Raw genomic sequence first — 13894 nt, 5'->3', positions numbered from 1 at the left:
TCAGGATTGACAGATTGTCCATTAAGACCGGAGATGCGGAGAAATTACTTTAGTCAGAGGGGGGTAGAGCTGTGGAATTTGGTGCCACGAGTGGCTGTGGAGGCCAAGTCTTTGGGTGCATTTAAAGCAGAGATAGATAGGTTCTTGATTAACCAGGGCATAAAAGGGTATGAGGAGAAGGCAGGGGAGTGGGGATGACTGGAAGAATTGGGATCAGTCCATGATTGAATGGCAGAGCAGACTCAATGGGCCGAATGGCCTACTTCTGCTCCTGTATCTTCTGGTCTTATAAACACCTGGAGACAGTACAAATGGAAAACACAAGCCCAGACTTTCCTCATCAGACGACCAGCTCACTGCCAGTATTGGTCCAGTAAACATTCCCTGAACTGATTCCGATACATTGAGATTCTTCCTTGAATAATGTATAAATGGGCTCCCTCACCCTATATATGGTGTATAAGATGATGAGAGACATTGATCATGTGAATAGTCAGAGGCTGTTTGCCAGGGCTGAATGGCTAGCACGAGAGGGCACAGTTTTAAGGTGCTTGGAAGTAGGTACAGAGGAGATGTCAGGGGTATGTTTTTTACGCAGAGAGTGGTGAGTGCATGGAATGGGCTGCCGGTGACGGTGTTGGGGGAGGTTACAATAATGTCTTTTAAGAGACTCTTGGGTAGGTTCAGGGAGCTCAGAAAACTAGAGGGCTTGGGTAACGCTAAGTAATTTCTAAAGTACATGTGTGGAACAGCATTGTGCACCGAAGGTCCTGTATTGTGCTGTAGGTTTTCTATGTTTCAATGTTTCTATAAGGGAAGCATAAGCTCCCGACATTTGTATTCTGTTCCCCATCCATAAAATGTCCTGTTCTCTCTACTACTTATAGCTGCAAACAGGATTAGGAACAGCCCATTCGGCCCACGATACCTCTGCTGACACTGGTGTCAGGTGAGACTGCACTCTGGGGTGCTTTGACCGTGTAGGAATTTACTCGACGCTGTTACAGCTCGGGGCATCGGAGTTCAGTATTCAATCCTGCATCTTCTTTAAAGAGTCTGTGTGTGTTCTCCCTGTGGATTGCGTCAGTTTTCTTCAGATCCTCCTGTTTCTTCCCACAGTCCAACGATGGAGCGGGAAGGTTAACTCGTGATTGTAAACTATCTTGTGAATAGATTAGGGTTAAACTGGTTTGCCAGAGTTTGCTGGACAGTGTGGCTCGAAGGGTTTATTTGCTCTGTATCTATAAATAAAATAAAATAAAACAATCCAAGTGTTATCCAACTTTCCCTATACGAATCTAGACAACATGCCGGAAAATCTCTTCTGCTCCCTTTCCACAGTCCCCACGTCCTTTCTGTGATGTAGCAAACAGAACTGCACACACGGCTCGAAACGTGACCTAACCCAGGGTTTGTACAGCTGTAACACGACATCCACAGGTTTGTACACAACAACATGACTGATGAAGACAAGGTTACCGCACATCTCCATTCGCTTTCAATACCACTTGCAGGATAATATGTACAGTGTTACGTACCCCGTAACTGATTTGCCAAACCAGCAGAAATGGACCATTCAGTTGGAGTCTGGATTACTGGAACTAAGAAAGTTTTATTGAAGAAATAAGCAACACAGTACTCAAATAGTAAGGATATAAATGCAACAGGTTAGCAATGAATAAACACACATGTACACAGATCTAGGATAATAGGATCAATCAAGCTCTATCGTCATCTAGGGGTAAACGACCAGTTTCAAGTGACGCAAAGTTCAGTTCAATTGAGTTCAGTTCAGTTCACAGCAATCACTGTCACCGTGGGAGAGAGAGAGAGAGAGCGCGAATGAATATTCAAATCATATTCCAAACAGACCTTCGATATTCCTCACAGTCAGCTTTCGGGCGAGCCCTTTGTAATGTCTTCTGAGGTCACCGACTGTGACCCCTCCATTTCAGATACGATCGTGCTTCCGCGGTGAACCCAGCACCCAGGCAAGGGTGGACACACACAGCAGGTTCCCGCCGATCCGCACCTTTCCACCCCGTGCGTCTCTGGCTGGTCCCGCGACCAGACCCAACAAGCACCGCTTCCAGGGTCTCGTTACCTCGTAATGTCGTGTCGTGTGCTGCCTTAGCGAACCTGTCTCTTTTTATCACCCTGCTGGGGTATCGCCTGTCCATCACACTTCAAACAGTTCAGGGTTCAAAAAGGAGCCGATCTGACAAATACCCAGACCGGTGTCTCCTTCCGTTAAACTCTCTCGTCTCTTCATTAACATTTCCAAATGCTGCTCCATTGTCTTATTTATCTCTCTTTTTCCTGAAGACTGTCCTGTTGGTCCCACGGGTGCCAGCACAGGACAGTTAACATCTTAATCTATGTGTACTTTTTGTAACCCTCTTTCGTCACACCCCTCACCTTTAAGGATTTTTACCGGGGTAAAAATTACAAACATGAATACATTATTAGATACACACATATATACATCTTCATCAGCTATTTGGCTAGTACAGAGAAATTTAAGTTGTCAACACCTTGACAGACAGTCAGCAATCACATTTTCCGTTCCTTTTATATGTGTAATTGTTAATAATCCCCTAAACCAGGCTCCAACTTAGCAACTTCATAGTGGCCGAAAACACTGATGAATTGTCATCAGTGTAACCTCTCACTGGTTTTCGTCCCGGACCACGATAACAAGGGTCGTCCCATCCCGACTTAGTTTTCTTTCACAAGGGCTTAGTAGGAGGGGGAGGGGTAGTACCCGCAAAGTTATTGCGAAATTTCCTACGGTACCCCACCACCTCCAAGAGCCTTCTGAGGGCCCTCTTGTCTGTCGGGGTTGGGATGTCAGAGATAGCCCGCACCTTAGCTTGCATCACTGCCAGCTGCCCCTGTGTTACCACAATTCCCAGAGAAGTGACCTTCGTGTGGCCGAACTCATTTTTTTTCAAGGTTCGCTATCAAGCTGGCTTCGGACAGCCATAGTACATCGCCAATATACACTTCTGTGTCCGTTAGCCCTTTCGTCACTGAATTACTCATTCTATAGGGTTGTTGCTCACTAGGCTTCCCTTGCATAACAAACACCAGCCAACGTCCCAGTTCTTTGCATCGCCTCAGGACAATCAAACACAGGTGTGCGAGCCGTTTAATTAATTCTCCTAAAGAGTCACTTTGTTCGGGGATTAAGGGAGAGACCTTATCAGCAGAGCTGGCCAAAACAATAGCCTTCTCCCATCTGGTCGATACCATACTCATATTTTCAAAATGTTTTTTTTTCTTATCAGGGGGACCCTAGCTTCATTGATTTCCGCGCTAACACCGACTAGGTTTGTTAGCATATCAAAAGCCTGTGACCGTCTCAGTTCGTGTCTGCCATGATCAATAACATCCTTCCTCCTGTGCAGCCAGTAAACCTCTTTCATGATTCCGCCGACTGTTTCCTTCACCACCTCAAAATGTCCACCGAGGGGTACCTTGTGGGCCAGGTTAAGAATCTCATCCTCATAACTCTTTTGCACCACCCCCCATTCCTCATCTGCTGTACTTGGTCTCCCTTCCTTCCTTAGCACTCCCTCCTTCACATAACAGCCTACTGGCTCTCTTTTTAATGCTGCTTCAGAGAGAGCTATCTCCGCTGAAACCATCAGCTCCCGCGCCTGTTCAAATTTCTTCCCGGCTAATGCTCAGTCTGCCCAGCTCCCTCACTTCCTCCCGTTTCACTACACTCCTTCTTTTCACTTTCTACCTCCTCCTGGTACAAGGCTGGTAGAAACGTCTCAGCTAAATTTACTTCGGTAGTCTCGAGATGAACCTGTGAGTGCATGTGCGGGACCTCAATGCTGGCAGGCTGACCTGTCAATTTCACTGCTGAGAACACAATTCCCCCGGCGAGGTCATTACCGAGCAAGACTTCCACGCCTTTCATCGGTAATTCGGGCCTCACCCCGATCGTGACTAGTCCAGAGACCAAGTTGCTTTGTAGGTGTATCTGGTGCAAAGGGACTGCCTCTGTCCCTTCCCCAATACCTTTGACCTTGACCTCCTCAGACAGGGTCTCTGAACTAAACTCTAACACACTCTTCAATATCAATGACTGACACGCTCCGGTGTCTCTCCAGATCCGCACTAGAACTGGGTTTAACCCCTCCTTCACCGACACCAATCCGGCCGAGATAAACCTCTCGCGCCCTTCCTGAACTTTGGCAGACCTTTCCTCTCCTAGCGGTTCATTTACCAGCTCGATACAGCCAGTCAAAATCGCCGTTTTTCCTTTTCCCGTCTCCTTCTTTGGGACAAAGCACCTGGACGCAAAGTATCCGACTTTCCCACAATTATAACAGACGACCCATGGAGACTTCCTACCAGACTGCTCCTGGTCTACCTTATCCTTCTCACTAGCCCCTGGCTTATTTTCTGACTTTTCTGGCGGAATCTCCCCGCCATCCTGACTACCCTTCTGGTAGCCTTTACTCGGGACAAACTTCATTTTATGCGTCAACGCATACTCATCCGCTAACTTAGCAGTTGCGGCTAACATGGCTGCCTCTTTCTCATCCAGGTAGGGTCTCATACCTTCAGGGACACAACCTTTAAACTGCTCAATCAGGATCAGCTGTAGCAGTCTGTCATAATCCCCCTCAACCCCCTTCGAGGCGCACCAACGCTCACAATATGTCTGCATCTCACGGGCAAACTCTAAATACGTGCGGTCCCACTGCTTCCTCGCATTCCAGAACCTCTGCCGGTATGCCTCCGGGACCAACTCATAAATCCTGAGGATGGCCTCTTTCACCACCTCATACCTCTGGGCATCTTCCGCGGACAAAGCTGAGTAAGTTTGTTGGGCCTTCCCTTTAAGTACACTCTGAAGCAAAACAGCCCACTTATCCCTCGGCCAGTCCTGACTTGTAGCAACATTTTCGAAATGGAGAAAGTACCGATCCACATCGGTATCATCAAATGGGGGAACCAGCCTAACCTCCTGGGTCGCCCTGAACCCTCCACCTTGGTTCGGCATGGGCCCCTGCGCTGCCATCATCTTTAGCTTCTCCAGCTCAAATTCCCTTTCCCTCTGTTTCTCTTCTCGCTCCAACTGTCTCTCTCTCTCTTGCCGTTGTCGTTCTAACTGTCTGTCCCTCTCTTTCTCTTCCCGCTCCAACTGCCGTACCCGAAACTCGTGCTCGAGTCTCAGTTTTTCAAGCTGCACCTGTACCGCGTCTCCACCAGGTTTTTCAATAGACACCACCTCCAGCTCCCCTTGGGGAAACACACCTTTAGATACATAGTGCTCTACGATAGCTCTGTGTATCTCCTCTCTCCTCATTGTCGACTTCCCCTTAACATGATTCAACCATTTGGCCACAGCTGCCAATTCCGCTTTCCTGGCATCCTCTAATGCCTCCAAGGTCGGCGCCTTTAGAAATTCCTCAATCTCCATTTCTGCTGTTTGGCTTTTCTTTCTTTCGGGAATTTTAACCCAATCAATTTACTCCGTCCCAAATTTGGCGTTCAATAGCGCGGACGAGAACCCCACTTATGTTACGTACCCCGTAACTGAGTTGCCAAACCAGCAGAAATGGACCACTCAGTTGGAGTCTGGATTACTGGAACTAAGAAAGTTTTATTAAAGAAATAAGCAACACAGTACTCTAATAGTAAGGATATAAATGCAAAAGGTTAGCAATGAATAAACACACATGTGCACAGATCTAGGATAATAGGATCAATCAAGCTCTATCGTCGTCTAGGGGTAAATGACCAGTTTCAAGTGACGCAAAGTTCAGTTCAATTGAGTTCAGTTCAGTTCACAGCAATCACTGTCGCCGTGGGAGAGAGAGAGAGAGAGAGAGAGAGAGACAGAGAGCGAATGAATATTCAAATCAGATTCCAAACAGACCTTCGATATTCCTCACAGTCAGCTTTCGGGCGAGCCCTTTGTAATGTCTTCTGAGGTCACCGACTGTGACCCCTACGTTTCAGATACGATTGTTCTTCTGCGCTGAACCCAGCACCCAGGCAAGGGTGGACACACACACCAGTTTTCCGCCAATCCGTACCTTTCTACCCTGTGCGTCTCTGGCTGGTCCCGCGACAGACCTCCAACAGTTCCCACCGACTTGTGGGAGGCGCACCGCTTCCAGGGTCTCGTTACCTCGTAATGTCGTGTCGTGTGCTGCCTTAGCGAACCTGTCCCTTTTAATCCCCCTGCTGGGGTATCGCCTGTCCATCACAATTCAAATAGTTCAGGGTTCAGAAAGGAGCCGATCTTGACAAATACCCAGACCGGTGTCTCCTTCCATTAAACTCTCTCGTCTCTTCATTAACATTTCCAAATGCTGCTCCATTGTCTTCCTTATCTTTCTTTCTCCTGAAGACAGGTGGCAGATCAACTGTTGATCCCACTGGTGCCAGCACAGGACAGTTAACATCTTAATCTATGTGTACTTTTTGTAACCCTCTTTCGTCACAACAGACACATCGAGATATATCAGTGCTCCCAAAGGTGCTGTCATTTACTGTGTACGTTCCTCCAACATTGGAATGTAAACTCGTCACACTTGTCCAGATTAAACTCTGTCCCCCGTTTCTCCATCCATGATTCCAATTGATCTACATCCATTTCTGTCCGTTTGACAACCTTCCTCACCACCCACAACTGCACCAATATTCACGTCATCAGTGATCTGATCAACCATGTGTGTTTTACTCTGATCAAACAGAGGTCTCATTACTGATCACTGTGCACACACGGGTTACAAATCTACAGTCAAAATCATTCTCAATTCCATCAGCCCAAATGTCACTACAGAGTACACACCACTCAAACCGTCCCACACCGAGACTCGAGGAAAGTTATATATTTATCACAGAATAGTGTTTGAATTAATGGTCTAGTCTTGTTGCTCCAGATGCTCTGCTGCAAAGTACCTGAATATTAGCTCAATGTAACCTGTGGCATCATCCCTGTGGTATTGATTAAAATGAAAAATAGACTTACTCAAAAAATTCAACTGCAAGAATAAATCTGAAAGAAATGTTGTAATGTTACACGAGATGAGAGATTGAAAGATGCAGTGTTAACCACAAATATCACACAGTAGCGGAGACTGACAGGTACAGAATGAACCCCACACTCTCACACTGCACCAGAGACTGACAGGTACAGAATGAACCCCACACTCTCACACTGCACCAGAGACTGACAGGTACAGAATGAACCCCACACTCTCACACTGTACCAGAGACTGACAGGTACAGAATGAACCCCACACTCTCACACTGTACCAGAGACTGACAGGGACAGAATCAAGCCGACATTTACACAAGGCACCCGAAACTGACCAGCAGAGATTGACTCCTACACCCTCACTCTGTAACAGAGACTGGGAGATACAGGAGCAGCATCTGTCCAATTGTATGTCTCTCTCTCTCTGTCTCTCTCTCTCTCTCTCTCTCTGCCTCTCTCTCTCTCTCTCTCAGCTAAGGTGTTATCTCACGATTGTCTTTTTTCTCCTTCACTTCCAGTCATCCTGCATCTATTCATCTCCCTGTTTCGAGTACTTTTCTTTATTATTTAACCAGTCTGCCAATTCTTTTGCAGATTGAAATATTCCTTCTCAATTTATTTTGACATTTGACAGATTTGAGATGCCCATTAAAGACTGTGACTTCAGCAATATCACACACAGAATGCTGGAGGAGCTCAGCAGAATTTCTTGCGTTGCCTTGGATTTCCAACATCTGCATATTTTCTCTTGATTGTACGTTAGCAATGTGCTCATTTGACCGTTTTCATCCTAACCCTCACTATTGTATCTTTGTTCGAATCTGAGGTTGTGGGTTTTGAATTGAATTGACTTTATAACTTACATTCTTCATATACACAAGGAGTAAACATCTCTAGTTACGTCTCCGTCTAAATGTGCAATGTGCAATTTATAGTAAGCATAGAGCATAGAAGTGTAGAATAATACAGCACAGTACAGGCCATTTGGCCCACAGTGTTGTGCGGACCCACAAACCCTGCCTTCCATTCAACTCCCCACCTTAAATTCCTCCATATACCTGTCCAGTATGTACAACAGGACATTTGATATAACATAGAAATACAAGTGTACAACTGTTTCTGTGTGTGTATGTGTGGCTGTGTCTGTGTGTCTGTGTGTGCGTGTGTGTGTCTGTGTCTGTGTGTCCGCGTCTGTGTGTGTGTGTGTGTGTGTGTGTGTGTGTGTCTGTGTCTGTGTGTCCGCGTCTGTGTGTGTGTGTGTGTGTGTGTGTGTGTGTGTGTCTGTCTGTCTGTGTCTGTGTGTCCGCGTCTGTGTGTGTGTGTGTGTGTGTGTGTGTGTGTGTGTATGTGTGTGTGTGTGTGTGTGTGTGTGTGTGTGTGTGTGTGTGTGTGTCTGTGTGTGTGTGTGTGTGTGTGTGTGTGTGTGTGGTGTGTGTGTGTGTGTGTGTGTGTGTGTGTGTGTGTGTGTGTGAGAGTGAGAGATCAGGAAGAAGATGAAGTACTAAAGAACATTTACAAAATGGGAAACTGTGGGGACAGAGGTAGAGATCGGTTAGTGTGGCTGGTGTCCGTTCAGAAATCAGTAATTAGCCAACAAAAAGACGAAATATGTAAATGTCGCTGCTCCGTGACAAAGCTCAGTCTTTGTAATTAAATCAACCGGCCTATTTTCACCAGAGACTCTGCTGAGATAATGCCAAAGAATTTTCATGGATTTGTCTCCAATCGCTCCAATATTTACAATACAGACAATGGTATTGAATGAAAGTGTTTGTTCAAGCAACTGTAACTGAGCAAGTTAGTGAGGAGTATAACCGTATCTCTGGAGACAGACCCTCTGTATAAATCAGGGCCGCTTTGAATGCATCAGCTGTCAGCCGGAGCTGTGAATACAGGAGCAACAGAAATCACAGATTCGCACTGAAATGGTGCATTCAGTCATCTGGCGGATAGAAGCCGTTTACTATCCTTTTATTTCAGCCTTTGGAATTCCCGGTAAGCCGTAGTGTCAGCTGTCGTGGGCGGATGTTGAAGTTTAATTCCAATGTTGTGATTGATTCTGCCGCCGGTTTAAACTCTCACATTCCAGTCCCGGTATTCCGCTTTTCAGGAATGGAGTGGAAACACCGGGACGACAGATGCTGGAATTTGGATCTAGAAACAAACCGCTGCAGGAATTTAGCGAATCCGCCGACATGGGTGGAACTGAGCTGGTCAGACAGTGTTCTTCCAGCGGTTTGTGATCAATAATGGGATGTTCCGTCTCTGTGCGTTTGGTCTGGCAGCATCTGCAAATATTGTGTTTATAGAGCCCGCGGAGATTATACCGATTGATCGTCTGCATTTATATGTGAGTGAATTTCTGAGTTAGGAGCAACACTCAAACAAATGATTGGTAGTAACAATTTAGCAAATGTGCGGACCTTCCTGTTGTAGATCGAATCTATTGTCGATTTTAAATAAATGTCTGCGGTTTGACTGAATGTGAACAGCTGATGGAAAACAGACTGAACTCATTGCAGAGTCAATTAACAAAGCTAACCTCGTGCTTCAGAGTGAAACGTTTTCCATCATATCTCTATCTGACAGACATCTGACACGGCACCGAGTTTGCTGCTGGACGTTGAATTCCTCTCCCCTGCTTCCCTGTGATGGAAACAACGAGAGGCGTCATGTCTGTTTGTGAGGTTGTGTAATTTATTTTACTGTCTCCACCAAACTGCTGCATTGGCGTCTGCTCAGTACTTCCTCAAGTTGCTGATCCCTGTCTCTCTTCCAGCGAACTTGGTGACGATTGTGATCCTGTCCCGGGGAAAGTGCGGTCTCTCCAAATGTGTCACTCGTTACCTGGTGGGAAAGGCAGCGGCCGATCTCCTGGTCGTTATCTCCGATCCGCTGATGAAGTGGACTGCTCGGATTTATTTTCCCCGATCATTCCTGCGAATCACTCCTGTGTGCAGACTCGGTGAATGGTTGGTTGCTGCGAGCACTGCGACCTCAGTCTGGCTGACTGTCGCTTTCACCGTCGATCGATTTGTGGCTATTTGCTGTGAGAAGCTGAAAACAAAATATTGCACCGAGAGAACGGCGGCTGTGGTTATCGGGACAGTGAGTGTGCTGTCCTGTTTGGAGACTGTCCCCTGGGGCTTTGTGTATGGGGCTGGAGAAATAATTGACGGTGTTCCCTGGGATTGTGTTATGACACCGAGCTTCACAAACTCTCCCTCATGGTCAGCATTTGAAGTGTTTCACCGCATTTTAGTCCCTTGTTTCCCATTCTGTCTGATGTTGCTGTTCAATATTCTGACTGTCAGGCGGATTCTAGCGGCCAGTCGAGCCCGCAGGGGGCTCCGGGGACAAAAGAGTGGAGAGAATGACAAGGACCGGGAGATGGAGAACCGACGCAAATCCATCGTTTTGCTCTTCATCATCACCGGTAGTTTCATATTGTTGTGGGGAACAACGGTGGTATTTTCTATCTATAGACGGATTTCAATGAGTTTTGTTTATTCTGTCACGGATCCCCGTTACATCACAGACCAAGCATCGGGAATGCTGCAGATTCTCAGTTCCTGCACCAACACGTGTATTTACGCCCTGACTCAGAGCAAATTCCGAGAGGAACTAAAGAATGCCGTGAAATACCCACTGAATCAGATTTTGAAACTCAGGAAACGTTAGAAATAAACGCTGCAAAGTTTTACAATTCAACTGCCGTCATGCTCCCAATTCTCTCCCCCACTTGTGGGTAAATGGAAACAATGTGATGAACAGAGTTACAAAACGAACATGAGAAAATCTGCAGATGCTCGAAATACAAAACAACTCACACAAAATCAGATCGTGATGAAGGGTCTCGACTCGAAACGTCGACTGTTTACCATTTTCCTCACACAAGATGCTGAAGGAACTCAGCAATCCAGGCAGCATTTATGGAAAAGAGTAAATTGTCGACTTCTCCTGCCGAGACGGTTCATCAGAATCCCGTCAACTGTTTAATCTTTTCCATTTTGTGTGTGTTGCTTTAGAGTCTGATCCTCCATTTTATCATGAGCTGATCATTCTCCCATATAGTCCCACTCCCCCACCTTCTCACCATAACCTTTGATGCCCTGGCTACTCAGATACCTATTAATCTCTCCCTTAAATACACCCAATGACTTGGCCTCCATTGCTGCCCGAGGTAAAAAATTCCATGGATTCACCACCCACTGACTAAAAAAAAATTCTTCGCATTTCTATTCTGAATGGGCGCCCTTCAATCCTTAAATCATGCCCTCTCGTACTAGACTCCCCCATCATGGGAAACAATATTGCCACATCCACCCTGTCCATGCCTTTCAACATTCCAAATGTTTCTATGAGGTCTACCCTCATTCTTCTAAACTCCAAGGAATACAGTCCAAGAGCGGACAAACGTTCCTCATACGTTAACCCTATCATTCCCGAAATCATTCTAGTGAATCTTCTCTGTACCCTCTCCAACGTCAGCACATCCTTTCTTAAGTAAAGAGACCAAAACTGCCCACAGTACTACAAGTGAGGTCTCACCAGCGCCTTATAGAGCCTCAACATCACATCCCTGCTCCTATACTCTATTCCTCTAGAAATGAATGCCAACATTGCATTCACCTTCTTCACTACTCAAACAACCTGGAGGTTAACCTTAAGTGTATCCTGTATGAGGACTCCCAAGTCCCGTTGCATCTCAGAACTTTAAATTCTTTCCCTATTTAAATAATAGTCTGTCCGTTTATTTCTTCTGCCAAAGTGCATAACCATACACTTTCCAACATTGTACTTCATTTGCCACTTCTCTGCCCATTCTTCCAATCTATCCAAGTCTCTCTGCAGACTCTCCGTTTCCTCAGCACTACCGGCCCCTCCACCTATCTTCGTATCATCAGCAAACTTAGCCACAAAGCCATCTGTTCCATAATCCAAATCGTTGATGTACAATGTATAAAGAAGCGGCCCCAACACTGACCCCTGTGGAACACCACTGGTAACCGGCAACTGGCAACCAGAATAGGATCCCATTATTCCCACTCTCTGTTTCCTCCCAATCAGCCAACACTCTATCCATGTATGTAACTTTCCCGTAATTCCATGGGCTCTTATCTTGTTAAGTAGCCTCATGTGTGGCACCTTGTCAAAGGCCTTCTGAAAATCCAAATATACAACATCCACTACATCTCCCTTGTCTAGCCTACTGGTAATTTCCCCAAAAAATTGTAATAGGTTTGTCAGGCAGGAATTTCCTTTAAGGAATCCGTGCTGAGTTCTGCCTATCTTGTCATATGCCTCCAGGTACTCTGTAACCTCATCCTTGACAATCGACTCCAACAACTTCCCAACCACCGATGTCAAGCTAACAGGTCTATAATTTACTTTTTGCTTCTGGAGCCACCCTGATGATTTTTATCATGTGCCATGTGGAGCGGGTGTTGGGATCCTGAGCTACAGCTCAGTAAGTAGCATTGAGCGGAAGGTAGAGGTGAGGTCAAAGAACCCCCAAAGGAAGTAAAGATGGGGACACATTAATGAGCAAAGTGGCACCGAAAGGCAGATGTGAGTTCATTTCAGGGCAGAGTGTAGAACAGTGAAAACAGGTGTACTTAGAGCCTGGATTAGCAATGTCACGGTGATTCATCCATTACAGGATCTGTTTGAGAGAAGGGCAGGACTGGTATCTGAACATTCCAGGATTTATATGATTCAGACAGTCCAGAGGGAGTCAAAAGAGGTTGGGGAGCTGTACTGCCGATCAGTCAGAATGTCACAAGTTTGAGGTCATCACAGAGGCTCATCCAGTAAGACAATGTGGGCAGAAATCAGGAATAAGAGAGGTGCAATCACTGTGATGGGATTATACTGTAGACCTCACAATAGCCAGTAAATGAGAGGAAAAGATAAGTCAGCAGGTTATGGACTAATGTAAAAACAATAGAGTAGCTGTAGTGGGTGAATAATCTTCTCCGAATGACAGGGACTCCTTTACCACCTGAGGCTTGGACGGGACATTATTTGTGAGGTATGTTCAGGAAGGTTTCCAGAAACAGTGTATAGATGGTCCGCCAGGGAGGGGGCATATTTGGCAAGGTATTGTGGAATGAGCCTAACACGATCATTGGAGATTCATTGGGAAAAGAAAATTAAGGATGATAATGCAGAAAGTTTTAAGGAGGTTACTGATAAGGATAAAAATGGACCTGCAGGTGGATGAATGTAAGTTTGTTGAAGACAAATTACAGCAGAATTGAGCAGGAATCATACAGAGTAGTCTGGGAACTGATGTTACTGGATGGAGCTAATGTTAAGTGTTGTCTGACATGCCAGCGTCACTTACAGCCCAGCCGGTCAGAATTCAGGAGTTCCCTGTCTCTGTGAGGAAGCTGGAGAAGGACAGGGACATTCAGGAACTGAGGGTGGTGAGAATTTGTTTAAAAATGCAAGAGGAGTCATGTGTAAGGTTGAGGAAGATGAAATTAGACAGGGTCTTGGAGAACTATACCAGAAGCAAGAAATAAGTCACACTGTGAATCAGGAGAGCGAACAGTGACCAGAAAATGAATACATTGAGTTTATGCCTGGAGCCAGAGTTAGCATGCCAGGTAGAAGATGAACACATTGCATTGGTGTTCACTAAGGAGAAGGATATGGAGGACAGCGTGATCAGAAAGGGGGTATGGTGATATTCTCTGGCATGTTGATACTGAAGAGGAGGTGCTGTTGGGACTCTCAGACCATTTAGATGGGTAAATCCTGTGGGTTATTTAGTCCTTTGGGATACACAGACCACATGCTGTTAAATATGATGTTTAAATTGCTGGTACCGTACTGTAAGGAGACAGAACCTAATAATATCTGGCCCGTCTTGCA

The 13894-nt window shown here is 45.9% G+C and overlaps 2 protein-coding genes across 3 annotated transcripts in view; one reads left to right on the top strand and one right to left on the bottom strand.

The window, feature by feature from the left end:
* LOC134339649 (late histone H2A.2.2-like) overlaps positions 1-13894 on the bottom strand; it is a 410959-nt gene that overhangs the window by 292802 nt on the left and 104263 nt on the right. The gene's annotated exons all lie outside the window — the stretch shown is intronic.
* LOC134339716 (probable G-protein coupled receptor 139) lies at positions 9208-10693 on the top strand. Its single transcript, XM_063036441.1, has 2 exons — positions 9208-9247; positions 9792-10693. Exons 1-2 carry the CDS (start codon positions 9208-9210, stop codon positions 10691-10693), a joined length of 942 nt encoding a protein of 313 aa, XP_062892511.1.

This window comes from Mobula hypostoma, chromosome 30 (assembly GCF_963921235.1).
Source record: "Mobula hypostoma chromosome 30, sMobHyp1.1, whole genome shotgun sequence".
NCBI classification, from domain to species: domain Eukaryota; kingdom Metazoa; phylum Chordata; class Chondrichthyes; order Myliobatiformes; family Myliobatidae; genus Mobula; species Mobula hypostoma.
This window is presented reverse-complemented; position numbering and strand designations above follow the sequence as displayed.